Below are 26,851 nucleotides of genomic sequence, written 5' to 3' on the forward strand. Positions count from 1 at the left end.
CGCAATGCCATGGATAATGAGTTTCATGCTTTAGTGTCGAATCACACATGGACTCTTACTCCTCTCCACCGGGTAGACGTATTATTGGATGTAAATGGTTATACCGTATAAAACGGAAGTCCGATGGCACCATTGAACGCTATAAAGCGCGATTAGTGGCTAAAGGATACACCCAAGAGTACGGGCTTGATTATGATGAGACTTTTAGCCCCCGTCAAACCAACTACAATTCGATTTTGCTTGCCATGGCCGTCTCCTCTACTTGGCCAATCCGCCAACTCGATGTTAATAATGCGTTCTTGCATGGGCATTTAACGAGAGGATGTTTATATGCAGCAACCCCGGTTATATTGACTCTAGCTATCCTTCTCATGTTTGCAAGCTTCAACGTTCTCTTTATGGGCAAGCAAGCCCCTAGAGCATGGTTTCAACGGCTTAGTTCTTTTCTTCGACTCTTGGGTTCATGGTTCTACGATGACTCTTCCTTATTCTATTATCATGGGCCCCATGGACCTCTTTACATATTGGTTTATGTTGATGATATTTTGATAACCGGTCCATCTTCTAAAGCTATTGAAGAGCTTTTGGTCAAACCGGGAAGAGTTTGCGCTCAAGGATTTGGGTCCTGCTCGATTCTTCTTGGGTATTGAGCTTATACCATTCTCTAATGGTCTACTACTCTCAGACGATATATTTGTGAACTTCTTCAACGTCGTATGTCCGATCCAAGCCCATATCTACTCCTATTATGTCTCTCATCACCTCTCCACCGAATGCCCTTGTCCGATCCGACTCTATTTAGGAGTCTTGTTGGTGCTTTGCAATATGTCACCCGACACGGCAGAGATTGCACTCCGTTAACAAGCTTTGTCGTTCTTGCTTCCCGACGATGATCATTGGGTGGCTTAAAACGTCTACTTCGCTATTTGAAAGGTACCATTCTATGGTCTTCATATCACTCCATCATCCTCTTGTTCACTAGCGCCGATGCCGATGGTGGGTGCCCCGATGATCGAAAATCCCAAAGCGGATATCTTATTTGGGGATAATCTAGTATCTTGCAGCCCAAAACCAGCCCGCTCTAGTCCGAGAGTGAGTATCGGTGCTCTTGCTACTCCGAGCACCGGATCCAACTCTCTTCCGAGTTAGGCACCGCTCCCTCCGGCTTATGGTGTGACAATATTGGGGCACACCGTCGTGAACCGTTCATGCCGAACCAAGCATATTGAAATTGATTTTCATTTGACGGATAAAGTGGCCAAAGGTGATCTTCGGGTCGCTATATTCTACCGGACCGTTAGGATATTCTCACCAAAGGGCCTCATCTACTCGTTTCAACTCTCGGTCCAAAGTCGCGCTCAGGACCCTTGACTTTGCGGGAGGGTGTTAGAGATACAAGTATTGTATAAAAGTATTGTATTGTGTATTTTCTCTTAGATACCGTATCATGTATTATTCTGTCATACTATAAATACACATGTGTTATTCTCATATTGAGATAACAGAGATTTCACTCAATATTGTCTAATAATCCACAATCATAAAAACGATGAGGATGGATCTAAACTTCCCCACACGTCTCGACCATCTTGTCAAAACTAACTTTGGTTGATACTTGGTTGTGCACGGTCGTTAAGTCGAAATTTTAGACTGTCAGATTCAAATTCTCAATCAAGATTAAATATCGATCATTTCAATGGTCGTCGTAAACAAAATTTCGTCCAAAATTGTGATCTGATGCTGACTCGACGGTACTGTGCATTTAAGTCCCATAAAAACTCTTACCAACCAGCACTAATGCCAACCGCCAACTCTTCCTTGAAGAAGAACCCCACCGTGTCAATGGCGTGGAACCGTAAAATGGGAGAAGAGCCGTAAATGAAATATGAAAACCAACCCCTCAATATAATGAGTAATCACACACCGACACAGACACACACAGAGTCTCTTCTCTTTGTTGGGAAGGAGAGATTGTGAACAAGCACGGTAATGGCGTCACCACTGCTGCCATGGAAGACGAAGATCGCTCTCACCGTTCTCTCTGCAGTTACAGACACAGTTCGTCGTCCTGACGGCACTTTAAACCGTCGTTTGCTGAACTTCTTTGAACTCAAAGCCCCTGCAAACAACAAACCTGTAAAAGGTGTCAAAACCTCCGACGTTACCGTCGACGCAACTCGAAACCTCTGGTTTCGCCTCTTCACCCCAACCGAAACTGACTCCGATTCACTCCCCGTCATCATCTTCTTCCACGGCGGAGGATTCTCTCTCCTCACCGCCGATTCCAGAGGCTACGACAGAGTCTGTCGCCGGTTTGCCGTCGAATTCCCCGCCGTCATTGTCTCCGTCACTTACCGTCTCACACCAGAACATCGATTTCCGTCACAGTACGACGACGGCTTTGACACTGTTAAGTTCCTAGACGAGACAAATTTCGACGTTTTTGACTTTCCGGCAAACGCAGATTTGTCCAGGTGCTTCCTCGCCGGCGACAGTGCCGGCGGCAACCTTGCTCACCAGGTGGCTGTCAGAGCTGGAAAGACTGATCTCGAGAGAGTGAAAGTGATCGGTCAGATCTCGATACAGCCGTTCTTTGGCGGCGAAGAGAGGACTGAATCGGAGATTCGTTTGGCGAACGCGCCGCTGATATCGGTGGCGAGGACGGATTGGATGTGGAAGGTGTTCTTGCCGGAAGGGGAGAACAGAGACCATGAAGCAGTGAATGTGAGTGGGCCCAGGGCAATTGATATAAGTAAAGTGAAATATCCGGCGACGATGGTGGTGGTCGGAGGGTTTGATCCGTTGCAGGACAGGCAGAGGAATTTCTACCAGTGGCTCAAGAAGTCTGGGAAAGAAGTCAAAATGGTGGAGTATCCAAACGCGATCCATGCTTTTTATATTTTTCCGGAATTGCCCGAAGCTTCTGCGTTTATGACGGAGGCCAGGAATTTTATCCACCAAGTTTGCGATCATGCCAATGTTGCTTAACTGTATAAGTATAACCTCTTATTTTCGCCCTACTCCTAACCATTTTGTGATATAGATTAAATAAGACTGAGGGGTTATTATGTAATCTTACTAAAGGAACGGAGAACTGGAGAAGGCGAGAAGCCTTAAATGGGTTTCTTGTAAGATGATATGATTATTAGGGATATGCTTGCTCGGCTCCAAACGCACAAAAAGCCATTAAATATTTGTGTGAACAAAATGGACTTGTGTTATGTTTCATTTTCCATGGACGTAGTGTTATGTTTCATTTTCCTAGCATTAAATATTTGCACGAACAATGCAGTTGTCTTGTTTCTCATTTTCTAAGCCATTAAATATTTGCTCATAAACGATCCATCAATTTCTTATCTTTTCAAGTTTGACTAAACAATCTTTACCAGGGTGAAGCATTGAAGTTTCGAGATTGAATAGATGAAGATTTGAAGAAGGGAATCCTGGCATAAGATGCATCAACTCGGTGTGGGGTTTACCCTTGTTGACAATGACAAAGGAGAATATGAAAACTGTACTTTGAAGTCCGTGGCGTTCCTCTTTTTCTTTTCTCCTTTTACTTATCTTCGGTGCATAGAATTCTTTATTTTTATTTTTATTTCTTGTTTTGTGTTTTGGAGTTAGCAATGACGTCATGACTGAAAATCCGACTGTTGTAGGAGAAGAGAAAAAGTAGTTTCAGCAAAATATCTAGGAAGCATATTTTGGTGTCAACGACTATCTCTAGATTCTGGCGTTAAAAAAATCGTTGAAATTGCCAAAATTTTGGAGATTTTTTGTTGGTTTCGGTTTTGGTCGGAAAAAAAGTTCAATGTTTTACGAATCGGGCGAAATTGCAGAATTTCGCCCGAATTTCAGCAAAATGTTGTACCATCAATTTTGAACTAACTTTCAATGGTAAAATGTCTTTTGACTGCAACAATTATAGTTACATTGGAACTCACGAGTCACGTTGTCTCATCCGGTAGCAAAGTGAGAATCGTAGTAAAAAACATTCGCTGTTCGCGAGCCTAGTGAACTTGGTGAAATGGTGAAAGTTTGCCGAAAATTTAACAATATAAAGAAGAAATTTTGCTGACATAAAAGAGAAATAAAACGGGGTTCAGATGTAATCAATGTTACCTAAGTGTGGAGTAAGTTAATATAAAGTATTTTTTATGAAAAATTAAATGAAAATTACATTTTACATTTGATTTCTTTATAATATGATGTATGAATATGACCAATTAAGAAGACATTGTCAAATTTAGACGTGAATTGTATTGTGGGCAAATTGATTCTCCCATTTTCTTCAAATTGATTGATGATCACTTGTGGGGATAGTCTAAGGCTTGTTGGCCTTGTTCTTTACTAAGAGTCTTGTTGTATAAGTCATTTGACCTCAACTCTTTCATTCAATATAATCGCTGTTTTTTTGTTTTGGCAAAAAAAAACTAAAAGTTATTGAAAATAGAGGCATAGAGCTTCTTCACCTATTCTAAACTCATCCTTTTAATTTGACGGACCCAAGTGGAATGGGTAAGCGTTGACCCATCTCACTTTGCCAAATACAATACCTCAATAGCCGAACTTCAAGATCTTTGCTCTTCCTTGCACCGGATTTCCTCCTCCTCGAAGAGAGAACTCTCCGTGAGTAGATCTCCAAAAATTTATCAAAGTCCAAGAAATGGACATCTATTTCTTTGTAAATGTGTGACATGTGTCTTAACATCACATCAAATTGTTGAAATTTATTTATGTGGATTTCAACAATTTGATGTGATGTTGAGACACACGTCACACATTTAGAAGGAAATGGACCCGATATTGATCCGTAGATCTCCAGAGTTTGGGTTTAGACTACGATCCGTAAGGTTGGGTTGGGCTAGGATTTAGATCGGCCCAGCCCATCTCGGCCCATTGAGAACCTCTCTGAAAATGTTGTAGAGCCAGCCAATATGCTTCTTCAAAGTTCTGCGTGAAAAAGTAGAAGCGGTCAAAGGGAAAAAGTCCATAACCATTAAGAGCGTCTGCGTCGACTCTGAGGAATTGAGGATGCTCTGGTTTACCAGCTAACTTTGGCTTCAGCCCTCTTGAGTTCCTCTTTCTGATTCTCCACGAGGGGAGAATTCTATTCTCTTTCTAGGTCTCCTGAAAATGCGGAATCTGAAACCAGTTAGGAGACAACCACAACGGCAAGGTTTTGGCTGGAATCAGTTCTCCAGAACTATTAACCGAAGATTCTTCCGTTTGCTTTTGATTCTTGCATTCTTGGCTATAGTTCCTCCAATTTTCTTCCATTTCAGGCTCAAACGATTTCAACAGGTTTATATTTTCTTCCATTTTTGGAAAGAAATCTTCATTTATTCATTCTAATTGTCGCGGTCTAAGTCTCCTATGGTCGTCTTCTTTTGCTAATTTCCTTCTACTAATATTCTGGGGGTTTATTCGTGGTTACTCCGATGTTTGCAACTGGCTGGATTTGGTTATGCTTTGGCTTGCGATACCCTGTGTTGCTATCAAAATTGCGATAAGAATCATTGACTCTTCTCATTGAGTTAAAATGAGATTTCATGTTGTCCTACTTTATGGATCACTTACCGAAAATAAATCGAAGGGAATGGAGTTGAATTCAAATCAAAACTAGAATAAGGTTTTTATAATAGTTACTTAATAGGATTTCATTAATTACTCCAACACATTTTAGATTTGATTATTAAATTTAGTACATGTTGCAGTTAAAATCGTTCGTTTTTAGAGGAAAAGCAAAGATTCCATCTAAAGTATCTAATCGTAGGATAAATTTTCCTTACCTGGTTTAAAATCAATTTAGCCTTATATCCCTTCTCTTGCCTTGCAAGCAGATAGAGCCTATGCAAGTAATAGATTCTTTCCCCCTGGATTTGATCCTTTAGTGAAGGAAACTACCCGATAGTGGTTGCTAGGGCACTGGCTGATGAATAGGTTGGAAGACCGGTCCCAAACCCAGGTACTGAAGTTCCTTTGAATAGCTAAAACAACCAGTTACTGCCAATTGGATCCCATTGGCATGTTGTTAGTGTTAAACAGAAATGAATGCTATGCTTATACTTGATATGAATCAGTTCCAATATGTCAGCCATTAGTCAGAGGCATTTTTAACTTTCATGACCTAGTTCTTGTTAGTTTGGCATTATGAAGAGATTTTTTTTGTAAGATAGAGGAGCTCATTTTAAGTCTAAAGGTGGAGAACTTAAATCATTTATATCCTCTTATGTCCTTTTCTTCAGGTACTTGAGTGATGGAATTGATTTTTAATTATATTTGGCACAACCCAAATCCCCCAGTCATCTTTTTTTACCTTCCTGAGTTGAACTCTCTAATGTACATAAAAAATTAATCACACTTTCTATGGCTATCCAACATTATATTAGAGGGTATATAGTTCAGTTTTCTATGCAGTACATTTTTCATTGGAATGCTGTTGAACATCAGTGATTTACACTGTTTAATGCTCTCTTTTGTTGATAAGCTGAATTTCAACTTTTTTTTTTTTCTTCTAATATTTGGAATTTATTGTTTATGTGCTGAGGTGGAATAATTGAAAGTGGATTCTTGATCTTTATTTGTTGATGCATTTTCTGCAGATGCAACTGAGGAAGTGTGGTTGGCTAAATAATCCTCCAATTGTCTGCGCTCATGGGGGTGATTCAACCAAGGCCTTTCCCAACACTGTATGTATGTTGAGGTGTCCTTATGCCTATCATAATTCAATAATGGCGCTGATTATTGTATAGCTAATTTGTTTGTTTTCCCATGGTCTGTGCTGTGTTTTGGTCAACTTCCCTATTCCTTATTTGGAAAGATAATGACTTGCCAAAAAAATTTAGTGACATGAAAATAACCTTTTTGTTAATTTGCCACTGCTCATTTGCTGCTTAGAAAGGCAGTGTTTCTATGCATAAAACAGTTCCCTTTGAAATTTAATATTGATTCCTTAATTTTCCTTATTCATTTTAATATTTGTTATTAGTTATACATGGAGGACCATCTTCATGGTTCTCAAACCATCAAATTTATTTTATATATTTTTTTATTCATTTTTGCTTGCAGATGTCTGCATATCGTATTGCTCTTCTTTCTCAAGTAGATTGCATTGAAATCGATGTTTCCCGCACTTCAGATGGAGCATTGTTTGCTCTCCATGACAGGTACTGTTTCAGAGCTTTTTCCTATGCACGAGTTTCCATGTATAGTCTATATATGACTAAGTTTGACTATTAAACCCCCCCACCCCCAAAAAAAAGTCTGACATCTGCATGCTATCATTTATTCTTAGTAGAATCCTACTTCTCTTAGATGCCTTTGTGCCTTTGCTTTATTGGAAAGTCGAAAGTCTTAGCTACTCTTTGTCTTTCTAGATTGTTGAGAATGATCACATTTTTTTGGATGAATAAAAAATTCATTACCACGAACCTAGAAGAAGGGGAGGGGGGAATGTACTAGGGGAAAAGGGGGGAGCATGGGCAGAGCTCCCTTGGGCCCAGGAGGCCGTGGCCCTACCCGATTTAAAAAAAAATTCTTTATAGAAGCCCATTCTAGGCCTTCTTTAAAAAAATTTGAGTCATTTAGCTTGCTTTTCAGTGTGAAAGAGTCTACATGGTGGGATCACAAGGGAGGGAATGCAGGGGAAATAATAGACCAAACATAGTGAGAGAGTGTGTGTGTGTGGGGGGGGGGTGCCTAGGAGCTATTTGAGATTAAGTTTGAGAGCTGGGCAAGTTTTGGAATGTGGGAGGCGTAGACCTGGTGGGGTCCTAGTAGGTTGTATAAGATGCCTACAGGATGCGAGGGGTCTACCCAAAAAAGAAGGTGGAGGAGCCGTCAGCATCTAGGTGAAGATAGTGTAAAGAGCATGGGGCCTCAGAATGAGAAGCTTTCTCCAAACCTAAGAAGGGTTTGAGGGAGTTGAGATTAGCTCAAATGGAGTCCAATTTCAAAAAGTAAAAGTAGAATTAATTGATTCAAGATCGAATTGTGCTTGGAGATCTTCGAGAGGCGCTTTAATGGATTGGCAAAATTATAATCAGAAATGCTTCAAAAACCAAGACCCTCGGATTTTGGAAGGCTTTCTAGAGGAAAGCACAAAAGAGGTCTTCTATGGCACAAAGTGTGGCTGAAAATGCCACACTAGTAGAGATGGGAGGATTAGAGGACTGATTTCCATAGGACAGTCCTACCGGCAAAGCAAAGGAGTTTGCTTTTCCGAACTTGGAGCTTTTTCCTGATTAGATCAAGCAAGGGGGAGCAATAATGGTTGGTGAGTCTACTAGGGATGAGGGGAAGGCCCAGGTAAGAGACAGAAAGGGTACCGAGTGAAAAGCCCATAAGTTTTAGAAGAGAGGCTTTGGTAGAGTTAGAGAAACTTGACAAGAAGATGAGAGATTTATGTCGGTTGACTCGGAGGCCAGAGAGAGACTTGAAGAGAGAGAGAGGGATAGAGAGGAAGGAAAGAATGAGGAGATGAAGGAACGCGAGGCTTCGGAGAAAGATCATTAGGTCATTAGCAAAGGCAAGATGGGTAAGCTCGATAGCTTTGCACTTGGGGATGGGAGAGTTAAGTTACTGGTTTATATTACAACTGGAGCTATCTACTTTTTCTTCTTTTTTTATTTTTTTCTTATTCCAAATTTCTTTTGGGTGGTGGGGTTGAGGGCCGGGTTTAGGGGATCGAGGTTTACTTAGAAGTTGGAGATTTACATTTTTCATGTGACTAAACAGTGGAGGGTTCTGGCATGGTATTCTGATTCTTTTCAGTCAAACAGATGTGAAATAGTATAATACCAGCATTATGTTATGTCTCAGGATTATTGTTTCTTTTTTATAGTCATAATATTTATAGAATTATTTCTTTAAGCCACTAGTCCACTAACTTAGATGACACAGGCAGGGATTTGCAGCGGATATCTGGTAATAAAACTGCAAAAGTTGGGCACTTGAGCATGAAAGAGGTGAGTAATTCTTATATAACATGAAAATCTAACTAATGTAAACTATGTTAAGATTAAATACTGGCTGATGACAAAGAAAACTGTATTGTTTATATCAGCACAGTGCTTTCCCATAATCTATAAGTAGGTATCTGGGTATGATTGTCGAATATTAATCCATGAGTTGGATTTCATGTCTTTTGAATGTGATTATAGAATCTTTCAGCTTGAACTGTTCTTCAAGAAATCCAATCTGTACAAAATATTCTGGTTGAATAAGGTCATCAAATGAACTGATTCTCTTGTTGGGTTTGGAAATTACTTTATTTCAAAGAGTAGATATGGTTATGGCTGCTAGCAACCTTCATTGCCTCATCATATCCTGTTTACCCCTAAAGGCCCCCCAACCCCAACCACTCAAAACACCCCTCCCCCCCACAGAGCGAGAGAGAAAAAAAAAAGTTAAAGGAAGGAAGAAAAATTTCTAGTAATGTTTTATCAGAAAGTAAAGGGTTTCCTGGGTTTTGTCTTACATGAGAATGGGTTTCTCCTTGAGATCCTTGATTGATAGATGTCATGGAGTTCTTTTTAGTATTATATTTTCTCATTCCCTTTTAACTGTTGATTTTCTGGATGTTTCTGTTTCTAATTAATCTCTGTTGTTAGTTTGATTCTTTTTTGTCTTCTGGTTTCCTGCATGGCCCACTGTGTGTTTTGCAAGCTATAGATCACATGGGACCCAATCTTAGTAGGATCCATGGTCCCCTGCTAAGACATCAAGTTTTAGCATGAAAGAGTTGTTGTAATGGTCGTGTAAAGCTTTGAATATTCACTTTTGAACTGGTTAAAAAGCAAAGGATGGGCTGGAAACAGGAGAAAATGGCAATACTTGATGGCTTCATGACTGAATTTGTTGCTTTGTTTTTTGAGAAAATGGTTTTTTAAATCCTTTTCTTTGTTTATCATAGTTGGTTTTCTCCTTTTCATCTTCACTAATATAATTATTTCAGACAGCATTGATATATGTTCTATGTTCATACAAGGTATAATTACATACCACCATATTAGTGTAATATTACCTTGCATATTGGTTTGTATGTTTTCTCTCCAGAAGATACTGCTCTCTGCATTGCCATTGGTGTGTTCGGGGAAAATAGCCTCACATTGGCTCTATAGGAAACTGTATTCCATAAAGTTGTCGTTGGTATATTAGATTACAAAAAGTGAACTCTAACTGGGCCAGTAGCCCCCTGTGCCTAGACTCATGGGGGTGTAAAATGGCCAAACCCAAACCACCCCCAGAAAGGCAGTATTCTAACACCCCATGATGCCTCTATGCATGCTTTCATTGGCCACCATGCATATGCAGGCCCTAGAGGCTAGGTAGCATTTTCTTTCTCATTACGTTATTACATATATTGCATTGCTTGGGCACCTAGGGGAAGCCGTGTTGCTTAGGTGCCCAGGTGTCCACCACAGGCCATGGCTTGCTTGACGGCTATGCATCTGTCTCACTTAGTTTATGCTTTGGGAATGCATTTCTAACATTTATATGTTAGCAACATAGTTTAGTGCTACTGTCAAGTAAATGAAATAAGCAGATCCTATGGCATGATGGTGGAACATGATTTGTTGCAAACCCCAAATAGCTTCATTTGTTTATAAGCAGCAGCTTTGCAGGTGTCAAAATTCAGCATCTGTTCAAAACTCTACATTCTTTTGATTATCACCAACTCTTTTTTTAGATAAAAAAACTGCGTGGGAGGCATCAGTTCGTACAGCAGTTGGACGATCAAGATATTCCTATGATAGAAGATGCTTTGACGGTATATCTTAAATTTGTTGTTGGTTTGCCTCTTTATAAGCCTCCCTTTCTCAATAGTGATACTTTTATGAATATGATACATTTGCATGATGTTTCTTTGAACATCTGCTTCGCTTGAATTATGTGTATTGAGTTCTTTTCCTCCTCAAAAAAGTAATTCAATTGATTAAGGCAGCTGTTTTGTCTTCTTTCAGTCAGTGTCAAGGTCAGTTCGGCAGGTGATACTGGACATAAAAGTTGGGCCTCCATCATTTGAGCAAGGGCTTGCAAAGGACATTATTTCTGTGGTAATCTTTCTCTCCCCACCCCCCCTGCTACTGTTTGTTATAAATGGAAATGACAGTGAAAAAGTTGCACTTATAATCATAATGGTCTCAACTGAAGTTCATGCTGAAGACAATTTGGTCCATCTCTTCATCTTCTATGATGTGGCTATAGTGCATGGTTGTACTTTCTCCTTTATGGGGTGTGTCGTCAATGACGAAGGACAAAATATGTTATTTTCTCATTGCTCTTGGGAAACTCAAGTTTATTTGGTATTAAAACCTTGTTGAGGTCTTTTTGAGGTTCTACGGGTGTGCCTTGCTGGTTCTGCTCATAGATGGTGATATTTGACTAACTGAGATGTTCCTGATTGTATTGGAATTCAGAATGCTCTGATTCACTTGGTGTACGAAGAGCCCTGGAATTAGTTTGGACTAATTTTTTCATATACTGCTAGTCATTTGCAACCTGGCTAATTGGCCTCCACTGAGACTAAACATGACTTGGATAGGTTCTGTCAAGAAACTAATTCTGGTTCTTCCTAGTAGGGTGAAAGATGAGTTCTATTAGTATTTTGTAACTGGGTAATACTTCTAGTACTGCCCTGGAAAAACTTACGCAAATATTGAAACTTGAACCCCTTTTCTGCCTGGCCTTTTTCCCCCCAAGGTGCATTAGTGTGTGTGATTAGAACTGAAAGTTTCTTTTTCCGAGGCTATTTCAACTTGAAAAGTGAAGATTGAGTTTCATACTCTTCAATGCTGGCTCTCTCTCGTTCTCTCTTAATGTACTCACTGAGGCTTTGCTTATGAACTTTGCAGGTGGAAAAGACACAATGTAGAAACTGCATCATTTGGGCTAAAAGTGACATTTTAGTGAGGGATGTTATTGATCTCTCATCAGATGCTGCAGTAAGGGTCTTTTTTTCTTGTTGTTTTTTACCTTGAAGAAAATACTAGTCTTTCCTTTTTATGACGCTTTCATCATTTGCAATTATAAGGGGCACACTTGTAGAACTTGCAACGGATTAGGGTGTGAATTTTTCAATATTGAGCAAATGAATCAGAAAGTTGGAAGAAAAAGTTAATCATTCAAGTAACTGGCTATTTCAGCAATTCTCAAGGAGCAGTAGTTCAAGTCCCAATCCTGATGTCCCCAGTTTAGTGGAGGGTTGGCCATGGTGTTTTGAGACAGGATATTCCCTTGTCTGGCTTGGGCTTCATGTCGGCCTGTATGTTTAGATTGAGTCTTGTTTCAAAACCAGTCTGTAGAGAGATCCTGATTTAGCATGTTGCGTTTGTTCTAGTGGGGGTTTGCATACTGTAATGACAAAACGACTGCTATCATACTTTTTCAGTGATGAAGAATTGTTTGGAAAGAAAGCTAGGACAGGAGATGCTGTTATCCAAGGAGATGCTAAATTATTTTAGCATGTCTCATTCTAACATCACTTTCTCCTTCATGGTGCCATGTGCAGGTTGGTTACATTGTTATGAAGGATCCATCAACCGGCGTTAGAACAAACTTACTGAGGGTGAAAGGTGCTGGTGTCGTTGGTGTTTATCATGGGTTGATTAATGAGAAACTAGTGAAGATTTTGCATGAGAACAATAAGAAGGTTTATGCTTGGACTGTTGATGATCAAGTTTCCATGCGGAAAATGCTGTTGGAACGTGTAGATGCCATCGTCACCAGCAATCCTACTCTTCTTCAACACCTTATGCGGGAAATTAGGACAGAATGTTTTGACGAAGGATATTCTTTTCTATGATTAATCCTTCTTTCCTTTTTTTTTCTTTTCTTTCCCAGTGAATGCATATATCCTTGTTATGATCCACCAATTTGTATTAATCAAAAATTTTGCACGTTTGGATTGTTGAATTGGGCCTTCTATACTCATCTTTCTTGGTGATTCTTTGTAGTGCTGCGTAATTCTTTGATGTTCCATTTTAGGTTACATGTATGTTTCAGTACAAAAAAACTCAATTATGATTCATATGAAGCACTTAATACAATTAGGTTTCAGTCATGCAGTGGATTGAGGTCTTATTTATATAGCTTTAAAGTCTGTGAGATCTGATGTGAATCATCAGCTGCAGCACGTTCAGTATAATCTGGTTTGGAAAAGCATGCAACAGAAAATTTTTTTCTGTTCTTTTTGTTAAAAAACCCAAAATATTTAATTAATATTTGTTTGCAAGAAATAAAAAGGTAGGAAGAAAGATGAGAGAATTGGAAAAATAATATAGTAAATGCGCATCCAGGGAATCGAACCCTGGTCAGTACCGTGGGAGGGTACTATGATACCACTACACCAGATGCGCTTCGTTGACAAGCTACTCTGTAAGATTTATTTAGATTGTTTTGTTACTTCTGGGTTGCATTCTCTTCTTATAGTTCAACGGAAATTACAGTCGACCTTTACTGTGGAATGTAGAAGGTCGGCCGCTGATTTGCGAGTTGGGGTGCATTGGCGATTGAGCAGACCATGTTCCATACCATATGCAGAGTAATGCAGCAAACTTCTGGATCCACAAAAGCTCTTTTCTCCCCCTTTATATGGAGCAATATCTGATATCAATACTTGGATCCTCTGTGCATAAGAGCCAACTGAAGCAAATACATGCTCTCGTTATTAGAAAGTATCCAGGTGTCACACCAGTCTTCGTCAAGAAGTTGTTAGACTTGTCCATTGTTGATTATGCTCGCCTTGTATTCGATCGAATGCTTCAACGGGATGAATATCTCTGTGCTTCTATCATTTCCACTTATTCAAAACTATCCTTAAACAAAGAAGCTTTGGTGACATTCTCTTTGATGCACCGTAAGTCAACCTTGGCCGGTTGTTACGTATTTCCGCCTGTTCTCAGATCCTGTGCTGCATTGTTGGCGATCAAAGAAGGAAAACAGATCCATTCTCTTGAGATGAAGTGTGGGTTCGTCTCAAATCTCTTTATTCAGACTGCTTTGATAGATATGTATGCGAAAATTGCTGATTTGCACTCTGCCAAGCAGGTTTTTGATGAAATTTTGGTCAGGGATCCAGTATCTTACAATTGCTTGATATCTGGCTACTCTAAATCGGGGGAGGTTCTAGCTGCACGAAAATTGTTTGATGAGATGACTGTTAGAACAGTTGTTTCATGGAATTCCATAATTTCTTGCTACGCACATAATGGGTTTCTTCACGACGCGCTGAGTATTTTCGAAATGATGCAAGCTGAGAAATTTCCGCCTAATGAAACTACGCTAGTGACTGTTCTATCAATTTGTGCCAAGTTGGGAAACATAGAGATGGGTTTGAAAGTTAAGAATCTAATTCATCAAAACAAGTTGTGTATGAATATGATAGTATCAACTGCAATATTGGAAATGTATGTGAAGTGTGGAGCTGTTGATGAAGCCCGACAAGAGTTTGATCAGATGGTTGAAAGGGATATCATTGCATGGAGTGCAATGATCACGGGATACGCCCAAAATGGCAGATCAAATGAGGCTCTAAAGCTTTTTGATTTGATGAGAAGTGAGAACATCCAGCCAAATGATGTAACATTAGTGAGTGCTCTATCATCTTGTGCTCAGTTGGGCTCGGTAGAAGCTGGAGAGCGCATAGGCAACTACATAGAAAGTGAGACCTTGACCTTAAATGCCTATGTGTGCTCTGCTTTGGTGGATATGTATGCCAAATGTGGGAACATCAAAAAAGCTTGTCAAGTGTTTGATCAAGTGACTCATAGAGACATTGTTTCTTGGAATTCCATTATTGGGGGTCTAGCAGTTAATGGGCTTGCTGAAGATGCCATTGCTCTTTTTAACAAAATGAAAGAAACTGATGTGAAACCAAATGATATAACATTTGTGAGCTTGTTAACTGCTTGCACGCATGCAGGCCTTATCGAACTGGGACTTGAATTTTTTAATAGTATGAGATCAGGTTACAATATTATACCAAAGGTTGAGCATTGTGCTTGTATTGTGGATTTATTTTGTAGGTCGGGGAAGTTACAAGAGGCGTTTGAATTTATATGTCAAATGGAAATGGAGCCCAATATTGTCATCTGGGGCACCTTACTGAGTGCTTCTAGGACGTTTTCCAATATAGAGCTTGCAAAGCAGGCAGTTGAGAAGCTACTTGTTTTAGAGCCAGAGAACTCATCGAACTACATCTTACTGTCTAACATGTATGCTGATGCAGGGAGATGGCAAGAAGCATTAGAAGTGAGGAAAATGATGAGTGGTAACAGAGTTCAGAAAACAGCTGCATATAGTTGGATAGAAGTAGATAACAGGATGCATAAGTTTCTGGTTGGAGACACATCACACCCAAAGTCTGATGAAATCTATTGTGTCACTGATGGGTTGGGAATGCAGTTGAAATTGGCTAGTTATGAACTAGAGTTCTTGAATCATGATATCTCAATTTAAAGGCATGGTTCTTTTCTCACTCCCCTCTCCATAATATGTTGTATCAAAGAAAGTAAGATATTTTCTTAGGTAATCCTTTAGCTCTTCACAAGCAAAACATCTCATATTCTTAAAATAAAGAAAAGATAAGTGAAAAGATTGCACTTGCATATGAAATATTGCACATTTTCATCAAGCATTCTATTGAACCTTAGCTTAAAATCTCTGCATATTGATTAGGAGTCCATTTTCAGGATCTAATGCTAAGACAGTGAGGGGCAGGCTTAAATTGACTACATGGAATGATGAGGAAGGACAAATTATGGCAAAATGTATGGATTGAACGGAGTTGATAGGAGGAAGATGATCCACATAGAGTCCCATTTAATTGTGATAAATTAATGGAGTCGAATCATCTTTTGTCTTCACTGGTATGTCTGAATCTGATTTCTACTGCCTGCTATAGTAGTCTCTCATCCATCACATGGAACTCAAGGTCATCAACTGGATATCCTAACTATTTTATTTGTAATTGCTTATGAACTTTACTGTTGTGACACATACAATTCGGAAGTATGTGACCATGGGAAGGGTGAACTGGGGATTGCTGGGATATGTGGGAGATGAGGCTGCCTTATCATCAGTTTGTTGTTTTTAGAGAAATAGCCAAAACAATGAAGAATATATTTATGAAGGGTGTTTCGTAAAAAAGGAAAAGGGTGGTTGGAGAAAGGAGAAGATGCAGGAGAACAACTGGACAGGCTATGTTTATATTGTTGTTGTATAGCCTAATCTGTATGGAGTAGTGAACTCAGCCATCTCTTTTTAAGAAAAGGGGTGCAGGGTGGTATGGGAGTTCAATTGGGGAGATATCTCCCTCAGTGAGAGCAGCTAGTGGAGTATTATGGTTGGAGCCACTTCAACAAGATTTTTTATTTTTTATTTTTTAAAAACAGTATTATGACTTAAATTTAGATGGAGCTGCTCCATCCAATCTAAGAAAGCAGTCGGAACCAATATCGCCTAGGGTCAAAGAAAAGGTCCTCTTACAACCAGTGGTCTTGGCAAGTAAGTGTGTCCATATAGAAATTCATTGAGTTGATTGATATATTCCATCTGTTGATTCCTTGATATACCATCTAATTCAGCAAATGCCTAATCAACCCTTCTCATAGTCTATTGTCATTGCAATTACGTATAGGATCATATAGTTCTTGATGTTAATATTGTCATACATCTTGATGATGGTTCGTAACTAATAACTAATACACCATATTAAATGAGTTCAGTTGTGTTTGTTATACAGCTTCTCATTCTTTTCTGGTGATTGCCTAATCAGATTGACGTGCATTTCTTTTTGTCTTAAGCAGGACTTGTACTGGAATATGATTTCTGGACCAATAACTCGTGATCAGTTCACATTATTTGTGAAGTCTATATTTTCTAGTTCTAGAAAGGCAAAATGGGTGAGTTGGCAAAATAAGTGAGTTTTGAATCTTTTGATGGTTCAAATGTCAAAGCAGCTATATCAGACTGAGGTGCATTGCTATTTGGAGTGGGACAAAATTTTGTTGGGAGAAGATAGTGGTATGGATATCAAGGCTGATTTTAGTCATTTGAGTTGGCATGTATTCAGTTGAAGTATAAGCTGAAATAGAAAATGAGATGGAAAAATAAAAAATCATTATCTTCATGCATTTATTTAAAACTTAAGTGAAGATTTAGTGGTTCAATGGTATCTTTTGCACAAATATCTAAAATGTAGTATATTGAATGAAGTTGAATTGTGAATATATACATCCCCATTCCCTGCTTATATGTCATAAATGTTGCCTTTGAAATAGATAAACACAGCCGAAAAATAAAACTGAAATACCAATAGGTGGGAGGCTCAATGCTTCCATCTGAGTCTAAGTTTTGACATGTAGTTAAATCCTAAATATCTGCATTTGTATACCTTCTAAAGCTTGCCATTCAAATATGATTAATTATAGAGCTCTACAGGAGGGTATATGCTGGTTACTGATATTGTAATTTATCCATTAGAAGTTTTTCATTGTAGAGTCTGTCTTAATTTTTCTATGTCTTCATGTCAATTCTTTTTATGATTAGATTGTTGAGTTTCTCCTCTCCTCCAAGTTTCTTTCCATAGTCTTGGCACCAGTTTGAAAGTTTGAAAGTTGGTTACCAGAGCAGTAATTTGAATTATTCCTATAGCCAACCATGTGGAAGGTTATTCTAACCTCAAAAACGTGTGGCTCAGGTTCTTTGAAAAAAGTTCTTTTAACTAAATAATACTTTTGGATATCAACAATTGATTAGCATGTTTTTGTTCAGGTATCTAACATTCCAAATTCAGGTAAACTAGGAATTTTAGAGGACATGAGTGATTGCTAGGCTTCTCAAGTAGGAGGTTTGTGTCATTTTTGTTGAACACAAACTTTTCTTAGCCATTTTATTTGTTAAAACCTGTGTATTTTTTATTTTCATATGCTCATCATATATGTGATTGTAGATCAGTTGCTTGAAGCTTTTACTTCACTATCTCGGTCATGTTACCAACAAATTTGAGGGGTAATTTTGGTATTTATAAGTGTTGAGGATTAAAGGGTAGTTGGTTATAATTAACTGTATTAAATTAGCTTGGGACTTTGGAATTGGCTACAGTTATTTTAGTAAAAGTTTGTTGCCAAAAACACATCGAGACCCCTATATTAAATCACATCCCCATTTTGCCACCTTCATTTATCTTTTGTAGAGAGACGAATGGAAATTCATTCTAATGAATTTGGTAATGACACTGGTTTTGATCTACTGGAAACTTTACTTTTTCTGCAATAATTACAAAGCTTTCCCTTCATATAAATTAAGCACCCACTCTCCACACATAGGATCCTACTCTTCATCTCAAAGATATTCCCTACTCATTCTTCTCTTTACTTCAGTTTTACCATGATGCACCCCACTTTGTTGCTTGGACTTTTGATGGTCGCATATTTTAGGGTAAAAAAGTTGTTGTCTTTCTAGTGTTCATTTATTTTGATGTGATTATTTCTTGTTTCTTGTTATTCCTTTTATTAATTGATGATCATTATGTTTTCTTTCATGAAATTGTAGGGTTCTCAAGCTGAAAATGCTTTCTTACAATACTGGAAAGAGCATGTTAGTCTTCCACACCCTCCACATTGGTTAGCGGCTAAGGCTTCTCCGTTAAGCTTTCATCAGGTGGCATCATTTATGAAACTCATGGAGGAAAATGAATTGGCTTCCCACTTGCGCTTGTTTTGTGAGCAGGCTAATGTTGCTTGTTCTTCAAATGCACTGATGAAAAAGAGAATGGATAACATAGACCTGCCACCAATAGCCAAGTGGAATGCTTTCAAAGTAAAATATGATGATCTCCCAGATATTCCTCTGTTGGTTGCTAGGCAGGGGGGACTACCATATTTTAGGAAGTCAATGGTGAAAGAGGGAGGTTCAATAGCTGTCCCTGATCTTAGGGACCAAACTTCGTATAAATCATTCCTGCCTTGATCTCTAGCGTCTAAAGTCCCATTTTGCTTTGCTCGGATCAAAGAATTGAAGAAGCTTTTTGGTGTGGTGGATGAATCAGACATGGATGAATATATTCAAGTCACCCTCAAGATATGTGAGAAGAGTCCCACCCAAGGTGAACAGCGAACTTGTGTGACTTCTGCTGAGGATCTCATGGATTTTGTCGTCAAGACTTTGGGACACCAAGTTCGCATTTGGAGTACTGAAAACATTGAAGGATCTTATGAGAATGTTACAATTGGAGCATTGAGACTCATCCACGGAAACTTCTCTGAACCACCAGCAATTTGCCATAGTCAACCATTTCCATTTCAAGTCTATTATTGCCATGTGTTATCAAAAGTAAAGGTATATGCAGTTGATATACATGCTATGAAGATGGTGAATCATGCAATAATGGCATGCCACTATGATACATCAACCTGGAATCCAAATCATACTGCTTTTAAGCTGTTGGGTTTTGGCCCAGGCCTTATTGAAATTTGTCATTGGATTGTTGAGAATGGAATAGTCTGGACAAAGACTCGTGGTTAAGCAACATTTGAAGATAATGATTCTCTTCCATTTTTTTCATCATTGGGTTACATTTTTTTTTTTGGCAAAATCATTGGGTTACATTTTACTGCTATCATATTTGAAGGATTGATAGCTTGCTTATTGTGTCCTTAATAGCTTACTTATAATTTTGCTCTTTAATTTTCCTGCAATTATAGATTTTTTACATTTTTACTGCTATCATATTTGAAGGAGAGAGAGCTTGCTTATTGTGTCCTTAAAAGCCAACTTATAATTTTGCTCTTTAATTTTCCTGCAATTATAGATTTTTTATTTTTTTATTTTTATTTTTATTTTTATTTTTTAAATTTTTTTAGTAGCCTGCATTTTATAGATGACATCCTGAAATCAGCAGAAAATGGTTGACTTCATAAAGTTTTTACAAAAAATAATAAAGAATTTATATTGTTTCATTTTCTCGATGGAAGGTGTTGTCGGTTTAGCAATCACATACAGGCTTGATTTAGTATGCATGGAGTTGTATCACTGTATGGGATCTTACACTTACTTGAAAATAGAATGATTTCTGTTGAGAGAATACTACAATACACTTGTATTCCTAGTGAACCCCCTCTATTGATAGAAGAAACAGGGTAGGCCATGGATGGCCCTCACAAGGGAAAGTGGAGTTCATTGATCTACAGGTAATCTTCAATTTACATCCCTCAATTCTTTACTTTCTCATTTCATTGTTTTATAAAATAGAGCCTTTGAAATACAAAGTTGGCGGACAATTCTTTAATTCTTATGGAACTTTGATTAGTTTTATGATTTGAATGCTGTGTAAAAAAATTTAAGGAGTTAATATATATGTAGGTCCGATATGCCCCCCAACTTCCTCTTTGTCTTGCGAGGTCTCACATGCACATTTTCTGGAGGAATGAAGATTGGCATTGTTGGACAAACTGGAAGTGGTAAATCAACTATTGTAAATACTCTCTTTCGTATACTTGAACCTGCAGGTGGTCAGATTTTGATAGATGGTCTCAACCTTTAGGGCCTAAGATGTGATCTTAGTTAGGCATAAAAAATGCATTATTTTATTATTCTGTTTTTCATTTTTATTTGCCCCCATGCTTGTTCAGTTCATCTTTTGCTTAAGCTGGTCATTAATTGTCACCTGTATATCATCTTGAGTAATAATGAGATCTGGTAAGTTGAGTTGGATATTTTGTTGTCATAGGCTTTGGATGGATGCCATTTTGGTGATGAGATTAGAATGAGAGAAGAGAAGCTTGATGCTACAGGTATTACTCTCAAATTAATTTATACCAAAGTTTCTCTGTGTTGGTTTATAATGCACTAGTGCAGAGTCCTTCCAAAATTATTATTCTGTGCTCTATAACTTTCAGTACACTGTTCAACCTCAGCCCTTCCTTTCCTTTTCTTTTCTTTTCTTTTCTTTTCTTTTCTTTTCTTTCTTTCTTTCTTCTTTCTTTCTTTCTTCTTCTTCTTCTTCTTTTTTTTATTTAAATTTTAAAAAAAATTTTTTTTATGACAATTTGTTGGAGAAGAAAATTTTATGAAAGTAAATGTGATCGTATATAACTGCACTGTTTTCATATGGTATGGATATTGTAGTGACTGAAAATGGAGGCAATTGGAGCGTGGGTCAAAGACAACTTATATGCTTGGGACGAGTAATGCTCAAGAGAAGTATTAGTGCTTGATGAAGCTACTGCTTGAATGGATGCTGTCATGTCACCAACTATCTAATTCAGCAAACACTTAGGAAACAATTTACAAGTTCAACTGTCATCACAATTGCACATAGGATAACATCAATTGCAGATATGGATATGGTACTCCTCCTTGATAATGGTTAGCAGCTTACTAGTGATGCCCTTTCAACCTTTTTATGGTACTTATGTAATAAGTTTGACATGTTTTATTGTATTAAACAGGTGTAATAGTAGAGTATGATTCTCCAGCCAAATTGTTAGAAACCAAGTCTTCATCATTTGCAAAGCTTGTTCAGGAGTATACTCGAAGATACAATGCTGCTTAGCTGCCAAAACAGTAAACAACTGAGGTTTGAAAAGATGAGAGGGGGAGAAAGAAATCCTTTCATTACATGCGTATAAAGCTCAATGCTGCTCTTTTGGGTAGTGTAGTAGTATATTCAAGCTTTCTCAGTTGTCTAAAGAATGCCAATCTGTGGATAGACCTGAAATTTTGCAGGCAATTAAGGTCCTCTTTCGAGGCTGATAGGGGTGATCCATATCATATCGGGCGCCTGATTCGGATATTGGGAATCGAATACCCGAATCCAGTTCCAGATCATTTGGGAGGGGGGACCATCATAATATTAGAAATGACATGTCATTTACCTATTTACCACTAGTATCCTGATACGGATATTGGGTCCCTGGAATAAACTATTGTACTTTATGTCATTGTGTTTGAGCCATCATCATCTTGTGTACTCTTGTGCATTACTTTCTCAACGTTTTACATAACAGAGAAACATTGATCATGAAGATCGAGGCGTCAAGAGATCCACACTCCATGGACTTCAATTTTAATAAAAGCAAAGCTCAATCATACATGTCTATAATATATTGAATTACTAGCATAGCCATTCAAATACTCACCAAAATTTTTATTATACGAGAAAAATCATTCATCTCATATAAAGAAATAAATCCACCGGCAACTCATTGCTTCAGTTCATGGGTTTGCAGCAATCATGTGGGGGGAAGGGTGTTGTATATTTCTTCTTCACTGTTTTAGGTGAAAATAGTATAGTTCTCATTCAACCCCGTAGGATTCGTTCCATGCAATTGTGGAACAAGTCTAGCTGTAGATACCTACTGGATTACCTTAAAAACAATTGACCCTACCATTTTTGATATTTGAAGAAACTGCCATACCACCATGTAGAGCTTCCTAATCTTCTGTGTGCAATCATCTGATGAAGCTGTTGTAGTTGCTGTTATAGATTTCATTACGCTTCGCTTCGTAAGCATGTTTCATTTTTCAAACTCTATGGGAAAATGAAAGAAATGAGAAAGCCACTGCCCACTCAGAGAAGTGAGGGTGTTATGAATTCCCAGCCTCATTAAAAGTGAAAATTCTACCGGTGATGCCACTGAGCGTTCTGTTGCACAGGGCCACATCGCCTTTTGGAAAAGAGAACTCTTTTCCAGAAGGTATTTATTTCCCGAAAAGAGATAAGATGATTGACAAATAATTTGCTAGCAGAAGAATAGCTATCAAATTTGCTCGTAATTATTTGAGTTATCTTTAATTTGTAATTATTCAGGGCTGGGTATGAGCAGTCGAATTTTGCTTAGAAGCAGTGCCTACGTGGCAATGGTCAAGATAAAAAATTGGGTCTTTGATTAAATTGCTACTGTAGATTTTACCCATGTACAAAAAAACTAATTTTAACTTTTAAGTGGTAACAAACTCGGTTTCGCACGGTTCAACCATTACAAAACCAAAGCTCAGTTTGAAAATAAAAAATAAAAGGGAGTCGTCTTCTTCCGTCTTCTTCCTCTGGGCGTCTTCTTCCAATGGGCGTTGCTGCTGAACCTTCAAAGTGAGATTGAAACTTGCAGAATAAAATGAAAAACCGACCCATCAAATACCTGATTTTCGAGACAGAAATACATCTGTACAAACGAAAATTGCGGCAGTCACCACTGCTAATACTAAAACAGAGCAATTATGCTTCAAAATTTGGTCATATGCTGCGATTTTAATGTGGGTTTAATGCCAAATGCTTCAAACAGAGATCAAATGAAAAGAAGCTAACCCAGCCGGTCATCTTGGTTCGTCTATAGAATTCAAGATTGCTCCACCAGGTTTAGTCAAATTGCGGCGGCTTCCGCTCTTGAACCGCTACAGCTCCAGCGGAAGAAGTGAAGATGATGCGTTTCACTGTCTGGGCTTTCTTGGATGATCTCATTACATTCAGTGTTCCGTTAATCGTGAGCTTGATTACTTCGATCTACACAGATTGAGTGACATTTACATAGATGATTCTTCATTTCTTCGTCTGGGCCATTTTAAATTCTTTAGATCGTGGATGGTAGGTTACCTCAGGGTCTGTTGACTCAAAGATCACCGGTGTTGCGGCATGAACTATTAAGAAACAATCTCAATAGGAAAATAGTTAATGATTTCATATGAGAGAAGCTCAGCATACATCCATGCTATTATGTAACTATAAATAATATTAGAAAGATATAAAACATAGAAATACAATAGATGGAAATGTTTGTATGGAAATATAATACATGGAAATGTTTGTATGGAAATGATTTAATAGAGAAACCTAATCAAACCAAAGCCAAATTAGGATATTAGGATATTGATGAAATGGAAGGATGAGATTGTATGGAAAAAATTTAAATGTAAAGAATGATGAATGGAAGGAATTCAAATGAGAGGAGTGATGAATGGAAAGAATTCGAATGAGAAGATGAAATGATATACAAAGAATTAGGGAAAGGATGAGAAATCATCCTTATCACGCTTAATATGAACACACCAGTGCATCCCTAGAATGCCTCATCGAAGCTGCCTTCGCTTTCCAGCTCTGCCTTCTAGAGGGTAAGTTGCTCTTTCGCTTTGGCTAGGCCCAACAAGTGCTTTGTCTTTGTGAGATTAGCTGCAATAAAGGAAAAAGCTAGGGTTTTTAAGTTTAGGATACATCATATTAATTTCTGCAATATCTTCAAGAACCGAAATTTCCTGGACAGAACGATTCTTCAAGTTTTTAAGAAAGTAGAAGTAACTCTTACACAATTAAAGCTAAGAGTCTCAGCATTGGGAGAAGGAAAATTAAAGAATTGAACAACGAAGACAGAGAGATAGATAACGAACTGGGATAACAAATCGGGAGGAAATTAATCAAGGTGTAATGGATTTCACTAGAAGATCAGGAGGTTGGTCAGAAAATCAGGAGGAAGTGTTCACTACTAGAAAATTAGGTATTTGATGGGTTGGTTTTTCATTTTATTCTGCAAAGTTTCATTCTCACTTTGAAGATCACAGCAACGCCCAGAAGAAGAAGACGACTCTCTTTTATTTTTTATTTTCAAACGGAGCTTCGGTTTTGTAATGGTTGAACCGTGCGATCTGAACCGAGTTTGTTACCATTTAAATAAAATTAGTTTTATTGCACAGGGTAAAATCTACGATAGCGATTTAATCAAAGACCCAAATTTTCAGCTTGACTGTTCGGTGCTTGAGCAGTGCCACGCCAATGTGGCACTGCTGCCGAGCAAAATCTTGAGCAGTCTTAATTTGTTGAATAATAATTGTATATTTTGATTTATTTTAACAAGTTCCAGCAACTAGTTCGTTTTCCTGAGTTTCTCGTCCATACAAAATTTTGCCATGGGTGCAGTGAACAGAACATTTGCAGGGAGAGACCCAAACCTAAATGTGTTTCAGAAATTAGAGGGGCTGTAACTGAATCAAGGCTGATCAAGAATGCGAAGGTGATTTTTACTAAGCTTTACTCGGTAGAGAATGAAAGTGTCACCTCTGAAACTACACCGGAAAGAGGAGCTCAGGCCACCGGAGTTAGCTCGGAAAATCAGGGCTCAAGCTTTGAGGATGCTAAGTCAAAAAGAAAAGCAGGGAAAGAGCAGATGGTCAGCCTGTCTACGGCTGTGAGCATCCCTGGAAAGAGAATGGCAGAAGATGCAGACGTTGTCAATACACACCTGCAGAACTTCCTTTCTGGTGAAAGGTATGAAAACACTTTTGTTGATTGCAATTTCAAGAAAACCCAAACCAGCTCTGTTCATCCATCAATCAATCCACCTGAAGAAATCCTTCCAGAGGCTTCAAATTTCAGCTGCCATGAACAGCTGCCCTCTCCCATTCAGGAATACCTGCGTATGTGCCCTGACCACTCCCCTGCCATTGTCTCTCTCCTAAACCATATGGCTAGTTTTAATCTGACTTCTAAAGATAAAGGTAGTCTGGAGACTACTAAGTCAATGCTTATCCCACTTCTGCCAAATCAGAATTTCACAAGTAGTGGCCAGCTAACATCCACCTCTACCCAGAATGAAGCTTTCTTGAAAAATCACAATCCATTATATAATGGGCCTCCTTCTACCCAAGCCCATCTAAACTCAATCATGTTACCATTGGAGACTTTGATGAACAAAGGGCCTGCTGATGCTTTAACTTCAAAGCCCAATCAGGATATTATTGAAATTCCTAGGCCTCCACCTTTACTGATAGCTGATGTTCCAAAAGCCCAGCCCACTTCTAGAAAAAGGAACTCCTTGAACATTGCTGAACCATCTAGGATTCTCTCTAAAGGCAGAAGAGGTCGGCCGAAAAAAAAAATCAGTTGGTACCACTCAAGCTAATATTCTTCTCAATGATGATGTCGGTCATTTTTTAGGGAGGTGGACCCGTGGAGACGGGTATCGATCCCACGGGGAATTATGAAAATCCTAAGTTGGAATTGCCGGGGGGTTAGGGAGTTCCGGGGCAATTCGTGCATTAAAGAATCTCTCTAAATCGGAACTTCCGACTTGTTATTTTTTTGGGCTGAGACCAAAAGTCATCACAAAAGAATGTTAGAGATAAAGAAAAAAATCAAATTTGAGGGTCGGTTCATTTTCAAGAGATGCAAAGGTGGGATCAGGGCGGGCTTGCTCTATTTTGGAAGCATGGAATCCGGGTAACCACTTTCTTTGCAAATAACAGATTGATGGATTTTGAAATTCTTGTTGAAGGAAAAAAAATTCTATCTATCTTGTGTTTATGGTGATCCCATTAGAAATCAGCGTCAAAAAGTATGGGACTCAGCTCATTAATATCAGTAGGCAAAGGGTGGGTGCCTGGATATGTATGGGTGATTTTAACAGCTTTCTTAGTTGGCGGGGAAAAAGCAGGGGGCAACAAAAAAGGGAGCAAAGACATTAGCCAATTCCAAAATATGATTTCACAATGTGCCTTAATGGACCTAGGTTCAAATGGGCCGTGCTTTACGTGGAATAATAGGCGTAGAGGTGGGGCCAATATCCGCATAAAATTGGACCGTGTGCTAGCAAATGCGAATTGGAACTACCTCTTTGAAGATTCGGTTGTCTTCATTAAACCAGCGCATTCGGACCATAATCCAGTTTGGATTCGATTCGGAGGCAAAGTGAATGGTTTAATCAGTCCGTTCCGTTTCGAAGCTATGTGGTTGAGACACCCAAGATGTAAAGAAGTGGTTATTCGGGAGGTATGGAGAGTACCTAGCAGCAGAAGTGAAAAACACCCACTCTTTCAGAAATCTGAAAATTGTAAAAGAGCTCTTAAGAAATGGAACAAGCTG

At 38.5% G+C, this 26,851-nt stretch overlaps 3 protein-coding genes, 1 long non-coding RNA gene, 1 other non-coding gene and 1 pseudogene across 10 annotated transcripts; 5 read left to right on the forward strand and 1 right to left on the reverse strand.

The window, feature by feature from the left end:
* The first annotated feature begins 1,802 nt into the window (after positions 1-1,802).
* On the forward strand, positions 1,803-3,328 carry LOC149026879 (putative carboxylesterase 18). The gene has a single exon (XM_089146006.1). It carries the CDS (start codon positions 1,990-1,992, stop codon positions 2,986-2,988), a length of 999 nt encoding a protein of 332 aa, XP_089002132.1. The 5' UTR covers positions 1,803-1,989; the 3' UTR covers positions 2,989-3,328.
* A 1,639-nt stretch (positions 3,329-4,967) lies between these two features.
* Positions 4,968-12,967, forward strand: GDPD4 (PLC-like phosphodiesterases superfamily protein). Its single transcript, XM_089156934.1, has 8 exons — positions 4,968-5,304; positions 6,606-6,692; positions 7,072-7,169; positions 8,909-8,969; positions 10,694-10,774; positions 10,968-11,060; positions 11,859-11,948; positions 12,515-12,967. Exons 1-8 carry the CDS (start codon positions 5,137-5,139, stop codon positions 12,806-12,808), a joined length of 972 nt encoding a protein of 323 aa, XP_089013060.1. The 5' UTR covers positions 4,968-5,136; the 3' UTR covers positions 12,809-12,967.
* A 323-nt stretch (positions 12,968-13,290) lies between these two features.
* On the reverse strand, positions 13,291-13,361 carry TRNAG-CCC (transfer RNA glycine (anticodon CCC)). Its single transcript has one exon. It is a non-coding gene; the product is annotated as a tRNA-Gly (tRNA).
* A 75-nt stretch (positions 13,362-13,436) lies between these two features.
* On the forward strand, positions 13,437-19,843 carry LOC149026882 (pentatricopeptide repeat-containing protein At1g08070, chloroplastic pseudogene; annotated as a pseudogene). Of its 4 annotated transcripts, none has more exons than XR_016173611.1 (3): positions 13,437-15,464; positions 15,696-17,028; positions 18,559-19,843. The product of XR_016173611.1 is annotated as a pentatricopeptide repeat-containing protein At1g08070, chloroplastic pseudogene, transcript variant X3 (transcript). The 4 variants fall into 4 exon arrangements; XR_016173610.1 differs by having other exon boundaries at positions 15,696-15,872; positions 16,812-19,843; XR_016173612.1 differs by having other exon boundaries at positions 15,696-15,872.
* On the forward strand, positions 16,025-19,530 carry LOC149026883 (polygalacturonase-1 non-catalytic subunit beta-like). The gene is made up of 4 exons (XM_089153825.1): positions 16,025-16,084; positions 16,812-16,907; positions 18,559-18,916; positions 18,983-19,530. The coding sequence occupies exons 1-4, from the start codon at positions 16,025-16,027 to the stop codon at positions 19,528-19,530; spliced, it is 1,062 nt and encodes a 353-aa protein (XP_089009951.1).
* Positions 19,844-19,898: 55 nt separating the features above from the next.
* On the forward strand, positions 19,899-22,195 carry LOC149026884 (uncharacterized). 2 transcript variants are annotated; one of them, XR_016171794.1, is made up of 3 exons: positions 19,899-20,798; positions 21,133-21,353; positions 21,456-22,195. It is a non-coding gene; the product is annotated as an uncharacterized LOC149026884 (long non-coding RNA). The 2 variants fall into 2 exon arrangements; XR_016171795.1 differs by having other exon boundaries at positions 19,899-20,465; positions 20,735-21,353.
* Positions 22,196-26,851: the final 4,656 nt, after the last annotated feature.

The sequence above is a fragment of the Hakea prostrata genome, chromosome 1, assembly GCF_041222555.1.
Source record: "Hakea prostrata isolate BN-2017 chromosome 1, UWA_Hpros_2, whole genome shotgun sequence".
NCBI lineage: Eukaryota > Viridiplantae > Streptophyta > Magnoliopsida > Proteales > Proteaceae > Hakea > Hakea prostrata.